We start from the raw sequence: 23,842 nt of genomic DNA on the forward strand, positions 1-23,842 counted from the left end.
TTCAAGGAAACCACACATAGAACATTATAGTAAGAGCCAAAAACCTGATAACTTGTTCAGTCACCTAACTTTTTACTATTTGCAAAAATGAAATTCAACCACAATAGTCTAAGATAACAGCCACCGGGGGACAATGCAGAGGAGCAGTCCAGAGCCATCGGGCAATAAGGCAGGCGTGCTGGAGTCAGTCAGTGTTTGTGGAATGAATGAATGCACGAGGTATTCACAGACTCAGAAGGTCATTTCAAATAAGAAAGGCTCAGGCTGCCTTGTGCGATGGGATCATCATTTGAATAATGTGTAGCCTTTACAGGGTCTTATTTGGAAAGGACGCCCCAGATAGATATGTTGTGGGTGTGAGTGTTTTAAAAGAAAACAAAATGCATAAAGCGAAATGCAAAATGCATAAAAATAACACCCTTATGTTATAGATTGTTTTATGCAATGTGTGTCATAGCCATAGACACCTAGATGTGTAGACACATGTGCACAAGCACATACATGCACACACACGAAGAGGAATGTTGGCGTTCGTAGGTTTTCATGGGTTTTGGTGAATCTTAATTTTGTTTTTGGCCAGCTTATCTTCTACAGGTTCTAGTTCTTTTTGATAAAAAATGGGACTCTGGTCTCCTAGCTTTACCAAGTGAACATAGCACTAGGGGACAGTTACCTGTCACCAGCCTCCTGAACACGGGGGTGTTTCATTGCCATTACTGACCATGTGTAGCTGCACTTAGAACCGTGTTGCATCCTTAACATTTTCAAATTAGATATTCTACTGAATGTCTTCTTGGCCATTGCTGTAGACAATTTGGCTGATGCTGAAAGTTTGAATACCGCTCAGAAAGAGGAAGCTGAAGAAAAGGAAAGGAAGAAGATTGCCAGGTAACCCCATTTTCACCTGGGCGGCTGGCGGAGGGGTTTGACCTGGGGAGCCATCCGCAGGTGGGGCCTGGGGGGCACCCGGCTGCACAGTAGCTGTGGGGATCCTGGCTGGTCCTGTGGGGCCGACCAAAGAGGCTGGACTCTTGGGCAGAACCCAGGCCCTTGGCTCTCATCCCCTCGGAGCTGAGAGTAGGAGTCACACGTCCCCATGCTTAACGAATCACTGCAGTTAATTTTGGCGTCATAAAATAAATGATGCATTCCATGCTGATTAGGTCTTGGACGAGAATTTTAATAAGATGATCTGTGTAATGAATCCAGTGCAGTGAGGTGAACAGGAAGCTCTGGGTGTGGGTTGTGCTATGTTCTTGCTATTAGGGTTGTTTCCAATTAATTTCTGTCCTTCACTGGGCCACTGTTGATTCAGAATCCTGATTAGCTTTTTTATACAAAGCAGTATGGTTACTTGGTTTTTTTTTGTTCTCTTCTCTTCTCTGTAGAAAAGAAAGCCTGGAAAATAAAAAGAACAACAAACCAGAAGTCAACCAGATAGCCAACAGTGACAACAAGGTAGATGTTACATTCTCCACTTTGTTTCAAAATGATTCTGTTGATATCACCATAAATGTACCCTTTACACCGTGACAGCGTTGTGTGTGATATTTTGGAGTAGTGAAAGTGTGGCGCCCCGTCATAGACACTGGCTTTCCAGGGGTGTCTGAGTGAATTAAGGCACTTAGCTGGTTGTTAACAGTATTTCACCAGAGAGCTGGTATGATGCATACTGAACTGGTCTGACCGCTTATTTTTTCTTGATTGGAATGATGTGGTCAGGCCTGACCTGCGTCAGTATCTTCTCAGTGGGGATTAAAATCAAGGATTGCTGAAAGATGTCTGTCCCCAGTGCGTGGGTGTCTCAGGATCAGAGGGTCTGGGCGCTCAGGGCCCTACTGTGAAACTTCGTGCACCGTGTCAGCTCTGGATTTTTCATTAATTTGTTCATTTATTCAGTGAGTCAGTAAAGACTTTTTGAGTGGTGACTGTGTGTCAGCTACTGGGGATCGGAAATGGCCAAGACCAGCGAGGTCCCTGCATGCGTGGGGCTCTCAGTCTGGCGGGGCGGCAGGAATCTGTAAGGCAGTTCTCACGTAGCGTGGGTGCCAGTGTTGGGAGAGGAAGAGGCATGGGTGGGGCTGGCTGTCCATGGCTGGGCAGGGGTCACACCAGTTTGCTCCTCATCTGCCCTCAGACCTTCTGTTTTCGGCAGAGTCACCAGCTGGGGGCACCTGCTGTCCCGACACACTTACGTACAGCGCACGCTCTGGAGACAACTCCTCTGCCCCGTGCTGAACCGCAGGGTTGAGCCTTTACTTGCCCCTCTCAAGTACATTTAAGTCAGTCTCCGTTCCTCCCAAGACCTCTCTGTCTTCCCAGGTCACCATCGATGACTACCGAGAAGAGGATGAGGACAAGGACCCCTACCCGCCTTGTGATGTGCCAGGTACGTGGCGGAGGCCAGAGACAGGCTCTCAGCGCATGAGCCATGTGTCTTTGCTCTCACTCTGATCAGCGGCTGAGTCTGCGGCTGGCTGGCCCAGCTGGGCACACGCGGGGCTGCCGAGGCCGCCGAGGCCACGGGTGCAGTCCCCTCGTGGGCCGGTTAGCTCTGTTTTTCTCGTGGTTGCAGGCGGCTTATGTAACCTAGGCTCCAGGGGGCGGGGAGAGAACGCGTAGGTGGAGCAGGGCAAGCCCACACTGGGCTGGGACGTCTCTCTAGGAGACGGCCAGTTATCAACACTCACCTGATACTTCCACCTCGACTGGGGCCTTTACTGGCTGGCGTGGGAGGGACCGTGGAGTCAGGGAGCCTGGGGGCCTTTGTGTGATTTGAAACCCCACACAGTTTTTCAGGCTGAAGCAGAGCATGGGGCTTGCTGGGGAAGCAGCAAGGTGCTGGGGGGATGGGCAGTGAGAATCCCACAGCTGCCACCTTCACCTTCGCTCAGATCTTAAACTGCTGGGGCCTCATTCCCACAGCTATGCATGCTCACCAGACGGGCCGCTTCTCAGCCTCTCTCCACCCCCACATACTCTCCGTTCGGATTTGGAAGGGTTTTGATTAATGTAAGCTGATAGATGATGTTAAAGTTTAAGCCAAATATTCATGTGAAATTGAGGATGACCATCGAAACCCAAATGCAGTCTTTGTTTATTTCATGCCTAAAAAAAAGTGTCTCCTTTAAAGTAGGTGAAGAGGAAGAGGAGGAGGAAGAGGATGAACCCGAGGTTCCTGCTGGCCCCCGTCCTCGCAGAATCTCTGAGTTGAACATGAAAGAGAAAATCACCCCCATCCCCGAAGGGAGCGCTTTCTTCATTCTTAGCAAGACCAACCCGTAAATATCCCCTTTCTAGTTGCGCGGCTGCCCCGTCTCCCCCAGGACCCTACAGGTTGCTTGAGGGGTGGCTGGGGATGGGGTGAGGGAAGATGGTTCTCAGTCCCTTTCTGCACCTGAGCGTCAGAGCCCCCAGGCCCCCTCGGACCCCTGTCCTGCTCCAGCCTTGCCTTTGCCCTCTGTTCATCTCTTCCTAGCCTTCCTGTGCCTGGACCAGGGGCTTAGGGGTGTGACCAGGTCCTGGGAGAAGTGCTGTTCCAGGTTCTCCTCCCCCCAACCCCTGCACTGGGGCAGCAGTGGTGCAACACTGTGGCTCGGTCAGAGCCCACAGCTCTGGTGTGCCGTGAGTCGTCACCTGTGAAGTGTGTTCCATCCAAAGGACCCTTTCTTCACGAGGGGGCCTTCTGTTAAGATGCTGTGGGGGATGAGGATTTTGACCAACTTCTGCAGCGTATCTTCACCCAGAGATCCAGTTTAGTTGATTACTTTTCCCTATTGAGTTTGATGGTGATAAAGTAATAATCGCTCAGTGATATTGTATAGATGGTAGCTATTCAGTTCAGCTCCCTGATATCCTGCTTAAAATGCATTTCTCTTGTTAAAATGATCAGGTGCTCACCAGGAACATGGTAATTACTCACAAGTACTGTAAGAGGAAGATGTGTATTTACTAGCTGGTTTCTAGGTTTTAAATGATCTGGGAGGGAGTGAAATGCCGGGGCGGAATCGATGGCTCCTGGAAAGGTTTCTAGAATTGCAGAAGCAGTTCTGGGCTGTCAGCGAAGAACTCTATAAATTCACAGGCTCCAGGGAGACATAGGTGGGAAGCAAGGGGGGCTGCAGTCTTACAGACTTGAAGACTGGATGGTAGTCTTTATCACTCATCACCGTTGACAGTTTGGGTATCTCTTTTAAAAAGTTATTCAGCCGACTCACTGACATCTGCAGCTCATTGCGTCTGCCTGTATTGGAGGAATGGATTGATTTTCCCCCAAAGCTTTGAGCACTCTTGCCCTCACAGCACTGGAAGGCCTTCCCTAGCTGCTGATGGCTTGCAGGCCCTCCAGGGACCACATCCCAGCATTAAGCAGCCCCAAAAGGGAAGATTTGAAGCAAGGGGTCACCTTCATATAAAGTGGACTCCAGTTTTTAAAGTGAAAAAAACATTTCAAAGGAAAACCTACATGTATTCTATAGACCAAAAAAAACAAAAAAAAAAAACCAACTTTAAATTCTGAAGTCAAATATCGAGGCTAAGGGAAGTCAGGCACTAACTGCACTAACTAGCCCGTGGGACATCAGGGGCATCAGGAAAGGCTCTGATGGCCTGTGGCGCCGTCGTGAGAGCCAGGGCTGGGGGCGCTGAGCACGTGCAGTGGCATCCTTCTAAGATTCTTGCGTGATGGTGTAACTTCCACTTGACTTTCTCAGAAGTACTTGTTGTGGGTCGACTACCCCTCCTCCCCGCAAAAATAGCACTTATGACAGAATCTCCACATAACAGGAGATTCCACCAAGCCTCACTTACTGTGGTCATGTTTTGATACAGCCCAACTGCTGGGATTGCTCCCATTCTTTGTGAGCTGTTGGGATGAGCTCTGACCTCGGTCTCTGTTCCAAGGCAGGGAAAGGGAGCAGCTGGGCTTCACGTTATGGTGGGGCTATGTCACCCTCAGACCTGGATTGGAATTCTGCCCCTAGTCCCTACTGTCTGGGTCACCTTTTTTTTTTTTTTGGCCACACCGCTCGGCTTGTGGGATTTTAGGTCCCTGACCAGGGATCACACCTGGGCCCTCGGCAGTGAGATCATAGAGTCCTAACCACCGGACCGCCGGGCAATTCCCATAGCTGGGTCACCTTAAGAAAGTTCTTTCACAGGCTGAAGCCTCAGTTTCTTCACCTTCAGAAGGACGGTGTCCACACTTTTAAGGACTCAGTAAATGGTCTCTGCGGCGTGTTCATACAGAGCACTTGGGGTCTGCCGTCCTGGGGTTTCCAGGGGCTGATGGTCCGGTGGGTCCGTTTGCTGGGTGGGGGCTTGGACGGCACAGGGACAGCTGTCCTCCACCTGGTTCGTCGCCGCGGAGAGGCCCTAGTGTGCCGAGCGCCCGGGCCCTTCTGGGGCTGCGTCCATGCGGCGGCTTTCCCTGCAGGATCCGCGTGGGCTGCCACAAGCTCATCAACCACCACATCTTCACCAACCTTATCCTCGTCTTCATCATGCTGAGCAGCGCTGCCCTCGCCGCCGAGGACCCCATCCGCAGCCACTCCTTCCGGAACACTGTAAGCCCCCAGCGAGGACGGCAGGGCGGGGCTCCCCGGGTCGGCGCTGAGCTCTCGGGCAGAGGCCGCGTCCGCGCAGGGTCCGCAGGGGCTGTGAGGGCAAAAGCTCAAGTGGGCCTCTTGTTCACCTGTAGGCATTTTCTTTCAGGTTTGTCAGTGCCAGAGGGGTTTTGTTTTACGGGCACAAACCTTTATTGAATCGTATATTTTACACCTCGTTTCAAATATTCTGCAATAACTGAGTATTTTCAGGGGCTCCGCTTCTCTACTTCTCCGTTCCTCGCTGCCAACATTTTGGTCCCTCTTTCCCCCTCCCTGGTCCAATTCACATGCACACCTATTTTGAGATTCCCACCTGGTGGCAGCATCCAGCAGGAGAGAAAGGAAAATTGAAACCAGGTGTGTCACGTGCCCGGGAGCTCTTATGTAGGGTTGGCAGGAAGACTTAAATGCACAAAGCTACTTGGTTCTGTTACTGACAAGAAATACAAGTTAGGGAGATGACAGATGTGGACCTGAAGGGTTCAGTGGAGAAGAACTAAGTTTTGGTTAGTTTGGGGCAGGAGGTGGCTTTACAAAGAAGACAAGCAGAGGGTTTAGTCTCGTTTTTGTAATCAGTTTCATAATTTAGGGCTGGCTCCCTTCCCCAGCATCGATGTTGGGCAGAGACTGGTACCTAAATCAGTTCCTGCCTGAGCAGTTCAGTCTCAGCAGGTCAGCTGTCAGCACTGAGAACAGTCCAGAGGCGAGACAGCTTCAGAGGACGGTAGCCTGTTGACCGCCCGGCCTCAATACCATAGCGCAGTTTCGGATGATCGCCCAGAAAGCTGCCCGGGGAGGGAGGCCCGCAAGTGTGCGAGGCCGTCAGGGGTCGCTGCCTTGCCTGGTTGGTACCTCTTTCTGTACAACAGATTTTTAGAGATTTGTGTATTTAGACAAATCACCAGATCAGTGTCCCACGATTTCAGTTGTGACAACCAAGCCCTGTGCTGTCTTTTCATTTCCAGTGCTCTTGGTTTGAAGCCTGGCAAACCCAATCTATCAGATTGCTGAAACTCGGGCACCCTGATACGAAGATTAAAAGATCTTCCCCTCAAAACATGTGTGGGTGATGTAAAGATGAAGGCCCTGAGCCTGTCTCAGTCTGTACTCAGAGGTTAGGGCTTTTGTTAAGATTCTCGAGGCTGTCTCAACACTCAGATGGAACAAGGCCCTCAGTGTCACTGGTTCCATCCTAAAGATGAGACACACGGGGGAAAAGCTGTTTGGGAAACAAATACCATTATGTGATGGACTAGGTCAGAAGCTAGTCCTAGAACACAGATAGACAAAGAGTTCATTTACATGTGGGCCTCATGTTCTAATTTTTTATTGTAATTACTTCCCCATGGGTTTATTTCCCTGCCACTTTTCCCAAGAATGTTATTGTTCTTTTTTAATAGATGTACATATGTATGTGTGTCTTGCTTTTAAAATACCACAGTGTTTTTATTTGACCGTAGTCAGAACGCTTAACATGAGATTTTCCTTGACAAAATTTTAAGGATACAAGACAGTATCCTTAACCTTGGGCACCATGTTGGATGGCAGATCTCTGGAACTCACTCACCTTGTGTGACAGAAACTTTACCCATGTCCACCTCCCCCAGCCCCTGACAGCTGCCCTTCTGCTTTCTCTCTGCAAGTTTCACTACTTTAGATACGTCATATAACTAATATCATGCAGTGCTTTTTTTTTTTTTTAAACCTTAGCTGATTCATTAGTGAAAAAGAGAAAGGAGGCAGAGTGAGGAAAGAACAACCTGAGTCCAAGAGCTTTGACCCCGGGTACCAGGCTGAGCTGTTGGCTTGTCGGCAGCTGTGTCATTCTTGGCTACCCATGTGCTTTCAGCAGGCACAGCCCTGCTGCGACCTCGGAGGGGCTAAGGAGGGGGGGCAGGGTCCCCCGTGGGCAGCCTTGGTAGTGTACTGAGAAAGACCTTTCATTGCCTGGCCAGAAGCACAGATACACAGAAGGGTTCCAGCAAAATTTATACATCCCCAAATGGAAACAGTTTGGAAAATGAATAATACTGTCTGAAGAGAGAGAACTTCAGCGAGGAGGGCTGCCTTTGAAACAGAGGTCCTCTCCTTAGTGTAACAGTAGTAAGGACTCCCCTGGGGTGGGTCCCACACGGACACAGCAGGGCCCGTGGCTCTTGACTGGCATATCGGAGACCTGGCTTCCCGCTCAGCGACGCAGAGACTGGCCGCGTGGCCTGAGCAGCTGCCCCTGTTCTCAGCATCCACATCTGTGAAATGAACGGAGTTGGCCTGGGTGGGCTCCATGGGTTATCTTCCAGGGCCGCTCTCTTCAGTTCCCCCAAACCACAGAGCCCAGTTGTCATGCAGATAAGCAGCCAAGACGGCCTCTTCCAGTGGCAGAGTCTCGGCTGCTGTGTTTGTGGCTGAGGATTCCCTGTGGGCAGCCTTAGTCAGGCCCACTGCTGCCCACCTGTCCGCCCTGAGGAGAAGCAGGGACCCCAGAAAGGGTTAGCAGGACTCCACTGGTTGGAAAGTAGACAGTATTCTCAGGAATGCTGATAAAGTGGGCTGGACCATCATTCAGAGGCCAAGTCAGTCCGTTCTTTGAATGGGCCCAGCAAGGAAAACACCTGCCTTGAGAGAGAGAGCGGTGTTAGATTCAGAGCAGCGGGCAGGAGGAAGATGATAAGTGAAACTCTTCCTTGCAGATTTCTCCAGTCCGGCACATCGGTGGGGGAAGGGTGTTTGCTCCCTGATTGAATGGGCTGGAATTGGAGGGGACACGTGGCCCCTTTTGGTGCCACTAATACCTTTGTTTACATTTTCCCTCCAATCCAAAGTTCAGCTGAATGACAGCATATTTCATTCTACCAAAAAGGCAGTTAAAAATCTAAAATGTGTGTGAGACTGATTTATCTGGTGCCACAAGTTACTTACCAGCATAGTGCTTTCATAAGTGAGCCTCTGTCTGCCCAGAACACGAGGCTGGGGTGGGGGGGGGTGTGGAGAGGTGTCAGCAGGAGTGGTTACAGGAGGTAAGTATCCCCAAAGCTCTTGGTTGGACCAAGGTGGGGCCCTTTGAGCATCTCTGCACTTTCCTCCAGGGTGGCAGGCATATCCCGGGAGAACGGGTCTCTGACCGCTTGTGGGCGTGTAGCTGTCGGGGTTTGTCCGGATGCCTTTTTCTCATCTCCACGTGTTGTGCCTTGCAGATACTGGGTTACTTTGACTATGCTTTCACAGCCATCTTTACTGTTGAAATCCTGTTAAAGGTAATGGCTTTTTCATTGATCCTCGCATACTCTAAAGCAGCGGTAGCAATAACGGTGGCAATTCTTTGTTTACCTTCCAGATGCTAGGTTATGCAGATTATGTCTTCACTGGTACTTTTGCATTTGAGATCGTTTTGAAGGTAACAGGTGCCACAGGAGTGTGTTTCAGGGGCCTGCTCCTGTGTGTGACACACGGCCAAGACGCGTGACGTGCTTTTGGCTATTTTCAGTTTTTGTCCTCTGTGATCAAGCTCCGCTTTTTTTTTTTTTTTTAACCAAAGGATTTTTTTCCTGTAACCATTCAACTTGTTTTTGCTGTTTCTTTTTAACCTTTGAATGCATGTAGGAGCTACTTTGGCTTCCTAATAGTGATTGGAAATTATATTTTGCTCCTTTTTTAATGTCCTCTGAAATGTGTCAACTGATAACAGATACAACACTGTGTGTGAACTTTCTTCCACCCTTCTTGACATCAAAGTCAGAGGAAAAGCATTTCTCCTGCGAAGGGAATGTCTCTCTTCTCATTTCTTTGACTGCATTGTGTTTTCAGTGCCCTAAAAGAGTAACACACTATTTTCTTGCAACAGGATTTGCAAGATAATGTGGGTCTCTTTGTGTTAAGATATATCTGTTTTAATGGATGGGCTTACATTTACACAAACGAACAGAGCACCCCCTGGACAGGGGGCCCGGAATGTGCTGCCCATGCATGAGTTGCCAGTTGCCATTGCTGCATGTGGTTTGTGTACTGGTTGTGAAGGCCACCCTGGGGAGAGCTCGTTCCTATGTACTCAGAGGTCTGGAGAGCCACAGCAGAGAGCCCAGAACCCCAGACTTGCTGAGGGGCATGCGTCCTCGCAGTACTGGGACAACGTGGCCTGGGACAACTGTCAGGGCAGTCATCTGCTAGTGGAGAGACAAGCTGGGGAATGAGGTCTTGGAACCACAGTTTCTTTAAACCATGTTGGGGTTTTTGTGTGTGCATCTCAGGACAAACAAAGAAAAAAAAAATGTATTTTAATGTACCGTGGAACTTGGGCTCTTCACAAAATCTTCTGTCAAATGAAACCTCAGTTAACATTCCAGGCAATAGGGTACTTAGTTATTTTCTCTCTCTCTCTTTTTTTTTTTTTTTTTTGGTTAATGAAAACCAAAAAACCAACCAACCAACCTCTGTTTAAACCCTTGTTAAAAATCTTCTAGGCATTTGAGTTCATTTTCCTGCCTTTAGGCCAGTAAATTTGGTTGACGGTTGTCCTAAGTGAGATGCTGCCTGGGTCAGAGAGCAGATTCTACCTCTGTCTCCGCGGTGATGGGCATTGGTGCAAAAGGCACAGGGCGTGGGGTGCAAGGACGCTCACCTGGCCTCTGCTTCATCCTGAGCTGCTTTTTTTTTTTTGGCAATTTGCCTTCTCCTCAAACTGAACAGGAAAATGTTATCTTTAGCCTGTTAGCCTGGTTAATTGAGGTTTTACTTTCCACATTTTTAAGTTGTTCAGTGCATTTAGTTCCTCTTGGGCTTCAGGGCAAAGAGACACAGGTTTATTTAAAAGAAAAAAAACCCCACAATTATTGCTTTTCAATTTCTATATATTTGCCTCAGTGACTTAAATCTTCCAAATCAATCCTCGTTTTGAAAGTATCTCATAGAGTGGAAAATGAGCTAAAACAAGAAAGATTCAGAAAATGCAGAATCTTTGAGAAGCAGCTGACATCGAAAGGGTGGTTCCTGGTGGCCTGGGGAGGATTTGGAAGGCTGTTTGGATACTGGGTTAAACCATTTGAAGTGGCCTTTTTTTGGTAGGTTAAAGAGGGTTAATTATTGGCAGTTCCATATGGGCCAGTATAATTAGCTCCCAGCTCTGCCTCTGCTCTCCTGTACTTATCTGAAACTTCTCCCATCTGTTTTTTTAAAGAAGCAGTAACTCCATGTATTTTGCAGTTTTTATTCTGGAGCACTTCCTCACTAAGCTCCGTATTCAAGAAGCTCAGTGGGGAACCTGCGGTGTGGGCTCCGGGCACTCAGGTCTGTGACTTAGCAGGTGACGTGACTTAGCAGGTGACGTGACTTAGCAGGTGACGGCTTCTGAGCCACACCTGGCACATGCTAGAGTAGCTGGACTTGGAGGAGCCTCTAAAATGGGTGCATCACTAAGGGCTGTTAGGAGCAATATGGGGCCTGGGAAAACCATGCAAGTTTCTATATCAACGGAGCATGTGAGCCCGGGGCTCGGGCACTTCTAGCCCCACTTGGGAAGTCTGGGTTGGAGCAATGTGGGCTCTGCTGGGGTCTCAGAAGGGCCGGAATGGCGTTTTGTGGGGAAGCCAGGTTGTCTGGGCAGCGATTACATCCTGACAAGCCTGGTCAAGTGGACTCTCTGCTGAGACAGAGCCTTTGGACATGCCAACGATATATTCATAATTGAAATTTGTTTTCACTGTAATAATGTCCAGTGAAATAATTGCTCTCTTCTTTTAAAATGTATAGGAAATCAGCTGCCCCTTTTCCATTTTTGAACAAAGCATTCAGTTGCTCTGCCCTGTTGGTTTACATTTCTGGCTTCCTAATGCACACTTGTTCATAGAGTCATACTTTGCTCAAGCTTTTGTAAAGAGCCCAGGTTTCTTTTCCTCTGTAGAGAGAAAAAACAAAACACTAAATCACTCATGATTCTGCTTATAGATGACGACTTTTGGAGCTTTCCTCCACAAAGGGGCTTTCTGCAGGAACTACTTCAACTTACTGGATATGCTGGTTGTTGGGGTGTCTCTGGTGTCATTTGGGATCCAGTAAGTATTCTGGGGCGTGTGTGAACGTGTGTGTACAGGACTGTTGGGCAGGAAGTTCTATGTGAGGAATCTTAACATAATTCATAAAGCCTAGGCGTCATTTTAATTATGGCATTCGGTTATCTGGGAAAGCTTAATTTGTGCCCATGCCAGAAAGCATTGGGACAACTCATGCTTTCTTGTGTTTCTGTTTTTCTTTTTATGCCCTCTGCTGGGTTGTGCTCATTATTCTCTGTGATATTTTTTTCAAAAGAGGGTGAAAGAAGTCTAGACTAGGAGGGAGGGCAGCTGGACTCTAGTCTGGGTTCTCCAGGGGCTGGTCCAGGGCCCGGGGCCGGCGGGGGCTCCTCTCCCAGGATCTCGGTTCCCCCTCTATACAGGAGGGGTTGGACGAGGTGACCTCTCAGGCCTTTCCAGCTTGGATATTGAAGGCTTCCCTTCCTCTCCAGGATAAATCAGCTGCTACGACCCTTTTCTTTCGGCATCTAAAATTTTTAGCTAGAAGGGGCCAAAGCTGCAAGTCAGAGCCCCAGGACCTTTCCATGGCATTGAGAGATTTCTGGTGGGGAACAGCCCCAGCTGTACACTGCCTGCCTGCTGTACCTGGGGGTTTGGGGCAGAGGCTCCAGTGGGAGCGTCCAGGGGTGGCCTTGCTTTCCTGCTGACTCTGAAGCACCTCTGCTCAGGTGCTGACCATCAGTGCCCCCCATATGAGAGCACGTGTGTGCACATGGCCTCTGAACTAAAGGGAAATGAGAGGCTCTATCCCCCTCAGAAGGGGGAGGACCCCTGCCTGAAACTGCCCTGTGTTAAAATCCTCTTCCTCACCTCCCATCAGTACCCAGTGAGAGGGAACCATGTAGTCACAACTTGGAAGGGCATTCTCATGAGTATCTTTGTAACGCCTGTAAGCTCGCAGCTGTGCCTGCGCTCTCCAGCTGCCCCCCCCCCATATGCTAACCCCATACCCACTTGGGACTCACCTGATATCACCTCTATGGGGCCTTCCCAGACTCCCCAAGGTGTGTTCCCCTGGCTGCCTTCCCTCTGTTGTCACACCTACACGCTGGCTTGCGGTTGCCCATCTCTCCCGCCCAACAGCGGACTCCTTGAAGGCCAGAGAAGCCCAGCACCAGGGCACTGCAGCAGGCCTCCAAACTTAGAAAACCAACCAAACCAACGCAACTCAGCCAAGTACTGCCTAGCGTTTACATCAGGTAGAAAGAATAAAGCAAACTCCTAAGTTGTGTCTCTGCTGCATTAGTTGTGTGCCTGTCAGGGTCTCTGAGAGTGCGGGGGGCCTGGCTTAGGAGGTGCCATGGAGCGTGGACCGGGAGGAGGAGACGCATCCTCGTGTGTGGGCCGTGGGGAGAGATTAGCCCTGCTGCACGTGGACCCACCATAGTTGTACTAAAGTGAAATCATCTCGCAGTATTTTACTCGCTGTAATGCACTCTGCTGGCTTGCTTTCCTCTGCTCTCTCCCTTAGATCCAGTGCCATCTCTGTTGTGAAGATCCTGAGAGTCTTACGGGTCCTGAGACCGCTCAGGGCAATCAACAGAGCAAAAGGACTTAAGGTTTGGATTCCTCTCCAGGCTGGGCTGGCTTCGGTTGGGGTTAGCTGTCATCACTGATTTTTCTGGGCCGGGACTGAGTTGAGGCCTGATGGATTTTCCAGTGGGCTTTGCCTTTGAAAAGAACATTTCTAACCAATGAAGCTGCCTCTGCTAAGTGCTGGTAGTGTTTTTCAAGTTATTATTTTACTCACAGACTCAGAGAACGATCTTATGGTTACCAGGGGGGGAAGGGTAAGGGGAGGGATAGATTGGGAGTTTGGGATTGACATGCACACACTGCTATATATAAAATAAAATGCCTTTCCATGAAAAAAAGTTACTATTTTTAAAATTTTTTGTTAATTTAACATGTTTTTCTTTATTTGATTACTGTTCACACTTCACTATTTTTTTCATTATTAATAGTATTCCTTTGGGTTTCTTTTAGTCTTTAAATCTATTCTTGTGCAGTGTGTACAAAAGGCCAGAGGGTTTACATTTTCCTCAGTCGTCTTACGGGGTACAGGGCCCTGTGGGCCTGTGTGCCAGGCAGTGCTGTACCCCATGGCATTTCTTCTGACTGAGCTCACTGCTTTGGAGGAAGCCAAGGAGGGACCTGCTTACAGGGCGTTCCTCCCAGGTGGCCATAATGCACTGGGGGTAACTCCATAGATAACTACCTGAAAAACGAAGCATAAGGGACTGTCAGGTAGGCAAATAATATAAAAATGCATACAATCCTAGAAAATCTTGGCTGGTATTAGTTCACCCCGTGGCTAAAATAACACAGGGAAGTAACGCTCCCCTGTCGCCTCCCCACCCCCTCTCCCTAGCACGTGGTCCAGTGCGTCTTTGTGGCCATCCGGACAATTGGCAACATCATGATCGTCACCACCCTCCTCCAGTTCATGTTTGCCTGCATCGGGGTGCAGCTCTTCAAGGTACAGGGAAGGGCCTTCAAGCATGGAGCCCAGCCCATCTTCTCCAGGCGGAGCCCACATTTGACTGTCTGTCTGTTTTGTATCCAGGGAAAGTTTTACCGATGCACAGATGAAGCCAAAAGTAACCCCGAAGAATGCAGGTGAGCGTCCTGAACGTGGGAGTGGGGAATTTGGAAGAACAGATAAAAAGCTTCAAGAATCCGCTCGTGCTAGCATTTCAGAAGTTTTTTGTTGTGGAGGACAAGAGGCCTGAGAGCTCAGCTCATGGCTGGAGAGATGGAAGGGTTCTGTTTTGAGGTGAAACTCACATAACGTAAAATCAACCATTTCAAACTGTACATACAGTTCAGTGACATTTCATACAATCACATTGTGGAGGGAGCACCAACTCTGTCTAGTTCCAAAGCTTTTCATCACCCTTAAGGCATGGACAGATGACTTCTGATGTTTGGTATAGAATCAGTAAACTGGGGGAGGGAGTGGTCACTAAAACCTAAAATAACAGTTATGAAATGCCCCCCAAAAGCTCCCCCTACAGCCACGTATCCAATTTTTTCCTCAAACCAGAACTTGAAGCTTAACTTCCTGGAGTTCAGGATCTGGCCACCCTCTTCTGACAGGTCCCAGGATGCTTCTTTCTCCTTGCTCCCATCGTCCACATTTTGGCCATATGTTCGCTCACAATAATGGGCAGAGGAGAGAGCAGGTGGCATATACTCATTCCTCTTATCCCAATGCATCTAGAAGACTATGAAGGTAGACACGGAGACCATTGCCTGAAGTTCTGAGACCTTAGAAGCATAGACGTCCCCGTGTCCCTGTCCTTTTGAGATGTCACCAGGCAAGGCTGGCCTGCTTGCACTGTGTTCATTGAGGGTTTCTTTTCAGCAGAAGGTGCAGTCAGAGAGCACCAAAGGCCGTGTGACTGTGGCAGTGCACCTCAGGGGCCCCGGTCACCCCGTTCGTGCTCTGGGGTGGGGGTGGGGCGCCCATGGAGGTGACAGCGCAGCAGCCGCCCGAAGACGCTTTCCCTTCCCTCGCTAAGTCGGCCTCCTCATCTGTGAAATAGAGACATTCTAGGAGAAATACTATGTGCCAGCGATTATAGAATTGTTTTGGAAAGAAAACTGGGAATACTGTTAGTGTAAGAGAAGGAATTTGATTAAAACTAAAATGTAGATTAGAGGATGCCTGGGCTTGTTTCCCAGAGCTTGTGGAATTCTGCATGGCCAAAACTTTCGGTTCTTCATTGCACACTTTGAGGCCATTATATGAGGGACGGTTCTTGTTTGGTAGTTTTCATTTGTGATCAGGCTGGGTGTCTGCCTGGTCACTCTGGAGAATACTCATTTAGTCATTGCTGCACGGTTATTTGAACCGTAGAGTAGGCTAAATGCAGGGCAAGATATGGAGAAACGCAGGCTGTGCCATGCTCAGAACAGTGGCCTGGCCGGGGGAGGGATCGGGCAGTGTGACCGATTCCACATCCTGCCAGGGTGACCGCCCACTTCCTTTCCCCTCTAGGGGGCTCTTCATCCTCTACAAGGATGGGGATGTCGATAACCCTGTGGTCCGTGAGAGGATCTGGCAAAACAGCGATTTCAACTTTGACAACGTCCTCTCAGCTATGATGGCCCTGTTCACGGTCTCCACGTTCGAGGGCTGGCCCGCGTGAGTACCGAGATCGTGTGTCTCCCAGGGGCGCTCCTGCTGCTTCGTGGGCACTCTGGGCTGAGCCGGCTCTCCTGGAGAGCGAGTCCTGCTGCTTTTCTCCAGTTTTGTAGGCCTTTTCTATGACTTTTTAACTTTGGGCCACTTATCACACACTTCCTGGCCCACAGGGCTCCTCTGTCTGATTAGGCAAAGGATTAACCCCTGTGGGCAGCCAGGACTCTTGGATTTGGGAAGCTGGGGTGGTGGAAGGGGGGTATCTCTCAGCGGGCTCCTGGGGGACATCGCTGGATGTGGATGGGGAGTCCCCAGAGGCATTTTTCAGGCCAGCTCCTGTGTCACCTCATCAGTAAAGCTGCCACTACACTGTTCCTAAAGAGGCCCTTGTTAGTGTCCCAGACCATTCATTCATTTGTTCATTCACTCCTAGTCATGTACTAACACGTGCCATTGTGCCACGTCTTTCACTGCCACGCTCGCTGGCTCATTCATAAAGTGTGCTCTTGATACCAGCTCCATGCAACATGCTGTGCTAAGCCCTGTGGAAGAAACAGAGCTGTCTAGATGTGGTTCCCCCTTTCACAGCCCACGTTTAGTCAGTGTCCTCAGCCAAGCCAAGCAGGAGGGTCCTGGTGTGGCAGAGACATGCAGCATAGGGTCCTGAGGAATGGCTAGGATTTTGATGGGTGAGGTAAGATAAGTGGAAAGAAGGAAGAAGGTAGAATACAAAAGGAGAGCTCTTGTACCTTTGTTGTTCTCTGCTCTCTGATGGCCCCCCAGCTCCTGCCACCAGAACATATATATGTTGATAGTGTTCTGAATGTCAAGTTCTCATGCCCAGAGGAGGGTGGTCAGGCTGGCCGGACTCTCTGGATGTGTGGAGTGTCTGCGATGTAGAAAGACTGTTGGGTGGGGCTTGCTCATTGGTGGATTGGTCCTGCGAGAAGAGGAGCATGGAGTGAGAGCCTGCACTCTACAGAGGCACTAGCTGTGGTCTCAGGTTTTACACACTGCGCTTTAGGAAATCTGGGTGGCAGCTGCCACCAGGGATGGCAGGGAAATGAACAGACTTGGGGCTTGGGGCTCAGGGGAGGTGGACTCAACTCCTGCTCTGCCCCCGGGACTGTGACCTTGGCACTTAGATCCCTCTCTGAGCTTCCATAAGACAGGGACGACAGTATGTCCGCCTTTCCAGATGGGCGTGAAAGCACCTAGCACGGTGCATGCCTCGGGGGGGGGGGGTGCCTGGAAGGGCCGAATCTGCATCAGAACGAGCGCACATTGAATTGGAGGCTGTTGCAGTAGTTGCCCCTCTTTCTGCTCAGAGTTCTGCCCGGCACATACTTAATTTTAGTGCCTGTTTCAGTTTGGGGAACCTCTCGTAGTTCTTTGGAAATGCCCTGGCCGCTCGCTCATTGTCTTGCGTTTACAGCTTTCATTTCCACCAGTGTCTTCCATGTGATGTCCTTCCTCTCTTCTGTCTGTGACTAGAAAGGAGCATTACTGGATACTTGTAAAATCTTTTCCAGTCTTCAAAGCAATCAGTCAACAAATATATCCCAGGTGTTCCCTCCACCAGGTGCCGGGCTGATGGGCCTAATGCTCAAGAGGCTTCCTGAGGGACCTCCGCGTGTCCCGGGGCCTTGGGGTGGGCTCCCAGTGAGGGGTCCGGCCATCAGTGCCCGCAGAGGCGGTCAGAAGCCAGCGGGGCTGGGCTGCTGGCCGAGGGCACTGGTGCTCACTGGATCCTCTGCTCTCCAGGTTGCTGTACAAAGCCATTGACTCGAACGGAGAGAACGTCGGCCCCATCTACAACTACCGCGTGGAGATCTCCATCTTCTTCATCATCTACATCATCATCGTAGCGTTCTTCATGATGAACATCTTTGTGGGCTTCGTCATCGTCACGTTTCAGGAGCAGGGGGAGAAAGAGTATAAGAACTGTGAGCTGGACAAAAATCAGGTTAAAGTCACACACTGTTTGGGCTTCTGTCCTTTGAGCCAAAGAGGACTGATTTCTCTTTTGACGGCTTCCCGCACGTACAGAGAAAGGTGCCCACCTGCTCTCTGTCCCTGGGGCTTGGGCCCTGCTCAGAGCACACTCTCAGCCATTGTGAGTCATCAGTGTGGAGAGTTAGTTTCCCAGATGCAGATTAGGCTGCAATTTTGAAATTTACCCCCAGCCATGTGAGTGAGAAGTCAGGATACCTAGGCCACCTTCTGTGGTCATGACCCACTAGTGACAGCTCAGAGTCATGTAGGATGGTGTGGCCTGGGGCCAGAAAGCACCCAGTGACAGTCGTACAGTCCCTCCCAAGGGATAGCCTTTTATCTCCTCAACCTCGAGACTATTGACATTTGAGGCTGGGTAATTCTTTGTTATGCTTGCTGTGCGTGGTTGAGAAGCCTCCCTGGCCTCTTCCCACTAGATTCCAGTAGCACCTTCTGCCCCCCACCCTCATTCCCGCTCCATTTTTGGTGACAACCAAAAACATCTCCAGACATTGTCAAATGTGCCCTGGTTGAGAACCATTGACTTAGGAGGAAGTACCCTATCACGCCACCGGGAAAGTCGCTAACTTTAAACTTGGGACTCAGATTGCACTGGCATCACTCTCTTGATCTAGCACGTTGTTTTAACCAGTCTGTTAGGTGCAGGGGCCTTTGGCTCTGATCGTGTGCTGATGCGAGGGAGTCGGGAGGCCTGTCTGGTCCTGTTCTACCTGCGCGTGCTCTGTGACTGTGGGTGCCTCCACCTCCTGTCTGGGCTGTCTCCCTTCTCTCTAAATTGAGGGCATTAAGGAGTTACTTTTAAAGGTCTTTTTCAGCCCTAAAAGATAGTCTGTGAGATCGAGATTCTGTTATGGGAGTTTCCCCCAGGCCCTCTATCAGTAGCCCTCTCTGTTTGATGATTACATAGAGAGCAAGAATCATCTGCCAGCCTGAGCTTCCTGGCGGGAAGTCGCCGTGCATGGTGAGGCCGTCTGTCTCAGGCTGCAGCATCTCCACTGGGGGAAACACGAGGACAGCTTGGTTTATAGGAAGACGTTGCTGTGAGTTGTCAGGGCGTCCCTGCAGATTTTATCAGTGACTGTCTGAGGGAGGCCTGGCCCAGCTCTTCACCCCTCCCGACCCCCGCCAAGGAAGAAGAGTGTCAGGGCAAGACCCAGGCAGAACCAGAGCTGAAATTAGGTCACCACGAGGTCCAGGATAGGCTCCAGTCAGGGGTCCCAAGAGTCAGCATGTGAGGTCACAGCAGGGCCAGGTCCTGGACAGAGAGAGCCTGTGGTCGGTCTGGGCCTAGGAGCAAGTAGGGTATGATGCTGAAATGGCTTTCGGGGCTGGAGGCTCCCTCCGGGCTTGCTGCAAAGGGCGGACCGGTCTCGGCCCCAGCATCAGTGGGCGGGGCAGTGCTCTGGCCATCATCACGGACCACGTCCTGGGGGTTCTAAGATGAACACGACAAGCTCCTGAGCCTCAAAAGCTCTCAGACAGACACACAGCTCACTCACCACTATTCACTTAGGGTTAACACGCTCGTTCTGGCTTCTGGTAGGCGTCTTGTGTGGGTCCGTCCTGGAGCAGCCATGGGACCTCCAATCTCAGGGATTCAGCCCAGCCCCTCTGGTTCTTGAGGATTTCCTTGCCTCTCGTTACTTGGCTTCCTTCCCTGGGCAGGAGAACTACGGATGTACTCCACCAGCATCAAGGAAGGGCAGGGATAAGACGTGGGTCAAGGCTTTGCATCTCTGCTTAATGCACCGCAGGACCTCAGTCTTTTAATAAGCGAAATGGAAGTAAACAGGGTGCTCTGCTTACCCTCAAAGGCTGCTGTGAGGACCAGATGAGGTGATGGAGCTGGGGGCCCTTTGTCAGTGATGCTGAGTGGTACCTGTGCGGGTTGTGCTGGCGGTTTCCCCTCGTTCTCGCTCCCTCCCAGTAGGTGTGCACCAGCTTTTCAGGGCAGACGAGAACTGTGTCCTTCTTCCATAGACGTGCTCAGGATCCCCGTTGCTCTTTTCTGCCGTTGCAGCGTCAGTGTGTTGAATACGCCTTGAAAGCACGTCCCTTGCGGAGATACATCCCCAAAAACCCCTACCAGTACAAGTTCTGGTACGTGGTGAACTCCTCGCCTTTCGAATACATGATGTTTGTCCTCATCATGCTCAACACACTCTGCTTGGCCATGCAGGTAAACATGGAGACAGCCGCGTGGATCACGTCTGGGCCTTCGGTGCAGCCCCATGCCCCAAATTCTGAGGGTGGAATGCCGCCCCCTCACAGGAGGAAGGGTTTGATTATCTGATGAGTCTGGGCTGTAGTTTGGCCAGACTCCCATTCTGGCTAACAGTTGCCATGGCAGGAGTTTACAGTCACTCTTCTGCGTAAGAGACTGTACAGCGTGAGCATAAGTGACATTTCTGTGGAGCCCTACCATGGCTTGCAGGCCTGTAAACCTTTACTGTGGGCTTCTGTGGCCAGGGAGTGGTTGTGGACTGAAAGCTCTGTCTGTGTGGAAATGAACAGGCAGGGTCTTCAATCCTGACTTGACTCCTTAGCAGCTGGGTGACCCGGGGAAAGTTATTTAAATCCCCTGAGCCTGGCTTTGTCGATTGGTAAAGTGGGAAACAAAGTTTATGCTGGGTAATTTGTGTCAGGCACTTTGCTCTGGGCCTGTCACAGAGTGTCATTCCTGTCCTCAAGTCACTCTCAGCGTGGCAGTGGGGAGTCTTCTGGTCCGTGGAGTACTGAGTTTGACCTGCCTGACAGCGACTCTTTGCTCACTCTGGGAGCAAGGAGTGCAGCTCACTTCAATTGGCCACGTTGGATTACAGGGCGGTATTGATAGTGAGCGTTTCCAGCACTTGCGTTGTCTAGTGGATATTGCACTAGGACAAGAGTGGCCAAGGTCTAGATTCAGTTTCCCACTGGCTCTAAGAACTTGAGCAAATCAAACCAACTCCCAGTGCTGTCTGGAAGATGAGTGTAAAGACAGCCAAGGGTGCGTTTTCTGGCCCTTTCCTCAAATATAAGAATTCCTTATGAATGAGAACCCTCTGCTGATGTAGGGAAAAGCAAGGAGGCAAGATAACAGTGCCTTTGATTGAATATAGGCCTAAATGGCATATAATATATCCTAACCGAATCCTACCTTCGTCCATAGACCTGTGGGTGTGTTCTGCATTGTGCCTGGGTCAAGGCCCTGAGTAGAAACCCTGCTGGGAGAAAGGGTGGATTCCCTTTATTCCGAGCAGAGGAAGTGGATGTCTTTCCCCTTCATCGTTCGGTCACCCTCATCTTGTCAGGGCCCCCTGCGCTTTGTGGGGGGCCAACCATGTGCCCTCGCAGCGTCAGTGGAATCACTGGGAGGGGGTGCTGGACCGGGGAGGTTGCCTGCCTGTCCACGTGGCAGGCGGACGGACGCCTGCAGGGGGTGGTGGGCTGGGGAGCCTCCTTTTGCGAGTCTGGAGTGGACCCCTGAGAACTGTGCCTCTGCTTCCATCCACAGCACTACGAGCAGTCCAAGATGTTTAATGACGCCATGGACATCCTGAACATGGTCTTCACTGGGGTGTTCACTGTCGAGATGGTTTTGAAAGTCATTGCGTTTAAACCTAAGGTGAGTTGCTGAACCCACTTGTCAAAGGCTGTAGCTGAATCACTCCAAAGAATCACCCACTTCCTATTAGTCTTGTGTTATTGGATTATGCTGAATTGTTCTGGCCGTTAACTAGGTTATCACCTGAGAACGTTAAAATCTGATTAGGGCATCTGTGTACATATGGGAAAATAAATCTGCGAAAACAAAACCTCACAAAAACAATTCTGAGAAAAAGAAGAAGAGAGAATTAGGAATTTGCAGAATGGAGATTGTTTTGAAACCTGATTTTCTGTTTCTAGAAAAGTGTGTGTCAGACTGTCTCAGGGAAACTCGCCTCATTACTTGAGCATTGGAGACATTGTTTTCACGTAACCCATCAGAAATAATTCGGCCCTGATTTTACTTTTACATTTCCAGCATAAAGACTAGTTTTCTTTGTTCTTGGTCTACAGCGTCTTTTTCCCCTTTTATGGAAAATTCTACCAGCTGCAGACCTCTCACAGCCATACCATCTTTCGTTTGTTTAATTTAGAAAAATTTCACTTGACTTTAAGACAAAACAAGACATGAGCATTTTAAACTGTGTTGGAGTGCTCGCGTATTATGTCTCCTTTAGGACAGAGTGACTCCAGTCCACAGTTGTCAACGTCTGTAGCATAAGAGACAGATAGTATAGTGTCGAAGAGCACGCACCATTCTGGGACCAGACTGGATTCAAATCCCCGAGCAAGTTGTCGATACTTCAATGCTCTGTGCCTCCATTTCCTCACCCATGAAATGAGGGCGCTAGTAGTCCTACTTCATAGGGCAGTTTGGAGGAGCAAGAATCACTCTGTGTGCCATGCTTATAAGAGTGCTCGACATGTAGCCTCATGCTGTAGACATGTCAGGACTGTTACTATGACGACCACCATCCCCATCATCAAGTGGTGATGTTCCCTCATCCTAAAACCCTAGACGGAGGAGCAGATCCTGGCCGAGCTGTGAGACATTTGACCCTCAGTTTTTTTCTAGCAAAGCCTCCACCCATCAGAGTTAGAGAATGAGTTCAGTGACCCCAGTGTCTGTTCATCAGGGTGTAAGGTATCTGACAACACTAATTTAAGTAAGACTCGGATTATGAAATGACGGTTTCACATACTCCATCCGTAAGTGGAATTCTAATTCAGAACTGTTCCTTTCTTTAATTTGAATTAATTCCTATGCAATCTTTATCAGATCTTTGTGGACCAAAAAGAAAGGACGCTTGTAAGTGATTGATCGGGGTGATTGCAGTGGGGTCAAACTTGGCATTTTTGCATGGCCAGATGCTAGTTACTGTGACTTGTCCATATCTCCACACACGCACATTCTTCCCCGCCCCACCAAACTCTTCTGAACTTCCTTTGAGGTTTTTGGTTTGCTTCCCTTTCCCCTTTCCGTCTTTGATCAACATTTGTCTGGACTGATGGAAGGGTTGCAGAGTAAGGACTCCAAAAGCACGTGATCAAGGCAACATGGCACATATCTATGCAACATTTCCTAGATGCCCTCGCCGTGTCTTGCCCTGCCTGGTGATTAAGCTCTGAGAAGGCACATTTGCCCACGGCATGTGTGTGAGTCCGTGTGTGTCTGCGTGTGCACTGTCAGCGGCTGTGTCCAGTGAACCACTGATACCAAACCTGGGAGGAGAGTTCAGTGGCGTGTGAACAGGCTGGTGAGGCCGAGAGGAAATGAGTAGCTAATTTATAATCAGTACTGATCGATCAGAGTTTTTAAATGAGTGATTTCCGCTAGAAATTGTGCCGCTTCGTAGTTTTCCTCCGCAAGGTGTTTTCACAGCAGAAGACAACCTCAGATTACAAGTGAGAGAAATTTTAAAACAGCAATAGCAGCACCTCTACGCTTGAGGGGCACTGTCGCTGCATTTGCGAAGCAGGTGGCTTTGGTGTTGTGACGGTGTGTCTGGAGGAGCCGGAGAGAGTCATTTCACCAAGAAGCAAAGCTCTTCTTAAAACGCTTCCTGACTCTCCTATCTCCTCTTTGGTGTTAGCAAAGGAGGGCCAGGCGGGTAGTCTTCCACAAAGAAGTCAGCGAGGCCCTCCTACCCATCAGAGGGGCAGTGGGGCTGAGGAGCCGTGTTGCAAAGGTGGCAGAGGGAAGCATCTCTGTGAGGAGATGGCCAGAGGGACAGAGGGCTGGGAACCTGGCCCATCAGCTTCATCTCAGAAAGTCTTTGTCTCTCCTGGGGAGCTTTGTCGCGGGGTCCTTTGGGGCTGTGTTCTCCACAGTGAGGGGCACATATTCTGGGAGAACTTGTCAGCATCTGTCAGGAGAGACAGGGTTGCAGCTGTTTTGTAATAGAAATACAGAGGGTGAAGTTAGAATCCTTCCTGGGAGGTGAGAAGGCATCATAGGAGGAAAGGTTCAAACAAGTGGGGGA

General features: G+C 49.9%; 1 protein-coding gene across 2 annotated transcripts in view; it reads left to right on the forward strand.

Moving 5' to 3' along the window:
* Nucleotides 1-23,842, forward strand: part of CACNA1D (calcium voltage-gated channel subunit alpha1 D) — a 320,181-nt gene that overhangs the window by 241,996 nt on the left and 54,343 nt on the right. For both annotated transcript variants that reach the window (XM_059939925.1, XM_059939926.1), the window contains 14 exons: nt 774-888; nt 1,389-1,458; nt 2,323-2,389; nt 3,134-3,281; nt 5,435-5,564; nt 8,801-8,860; nt 11,544-11,650; nt 13,140-13,227; nt 14,040-14,147; nt 14,235-14,287; nt 15,672-15,818; nt 17,580-17,781; nt 19,852-20,010; nt 21,328-21,438. In XM_059939925.1, coding sequence (XP_059795908.1) covers nt 774-888; nt 1,389-1,458; nt 2,323-2,389; nt 3,134-3,281; nt 5,435-5,564; nt 8,801-8,860; nt 11,544-11,650; nt 13,140-13,227; nt 14,040-14,147; nt 14,235-14,287; nt 15,672-15,818; nt 17,580-17,781; nt 19,852-20,010; nt 21,328-21,438 — 1,565 coding nt within the window. The remainder of the gene's footprint in view (nt 1-773; nt 889-1,388; nt 1,459-2,322; nt 2,390-3,133; nt 3,282-5,434; nt 5,565-8,800; nt 8,861-11,543; nt 11,651-13,139; nt 13,228-14,039; nt 14,148-14,234; nt 14,288-15,671; nt 15,819-17,579; nt 17,782-19,851; nt 20,011-21,327; nt 21,439-23,842) is intronic.

Source organism: Balaenoptera ricei, chromosome 11 (genome assembly GCF_028023285.1).
Source record: "Balaenoptera ricei isolate mBalRic1 chromosome 11, mBalRic1.hap2, whole genome shotgun sequence".
Taxonomy (NCBI): Eukaryota; Metazoa; Chordata; class Mammalia; order Artiodactyla; family Balaenopteridae; genus Balaenoptera; species Balaenoptera ricei.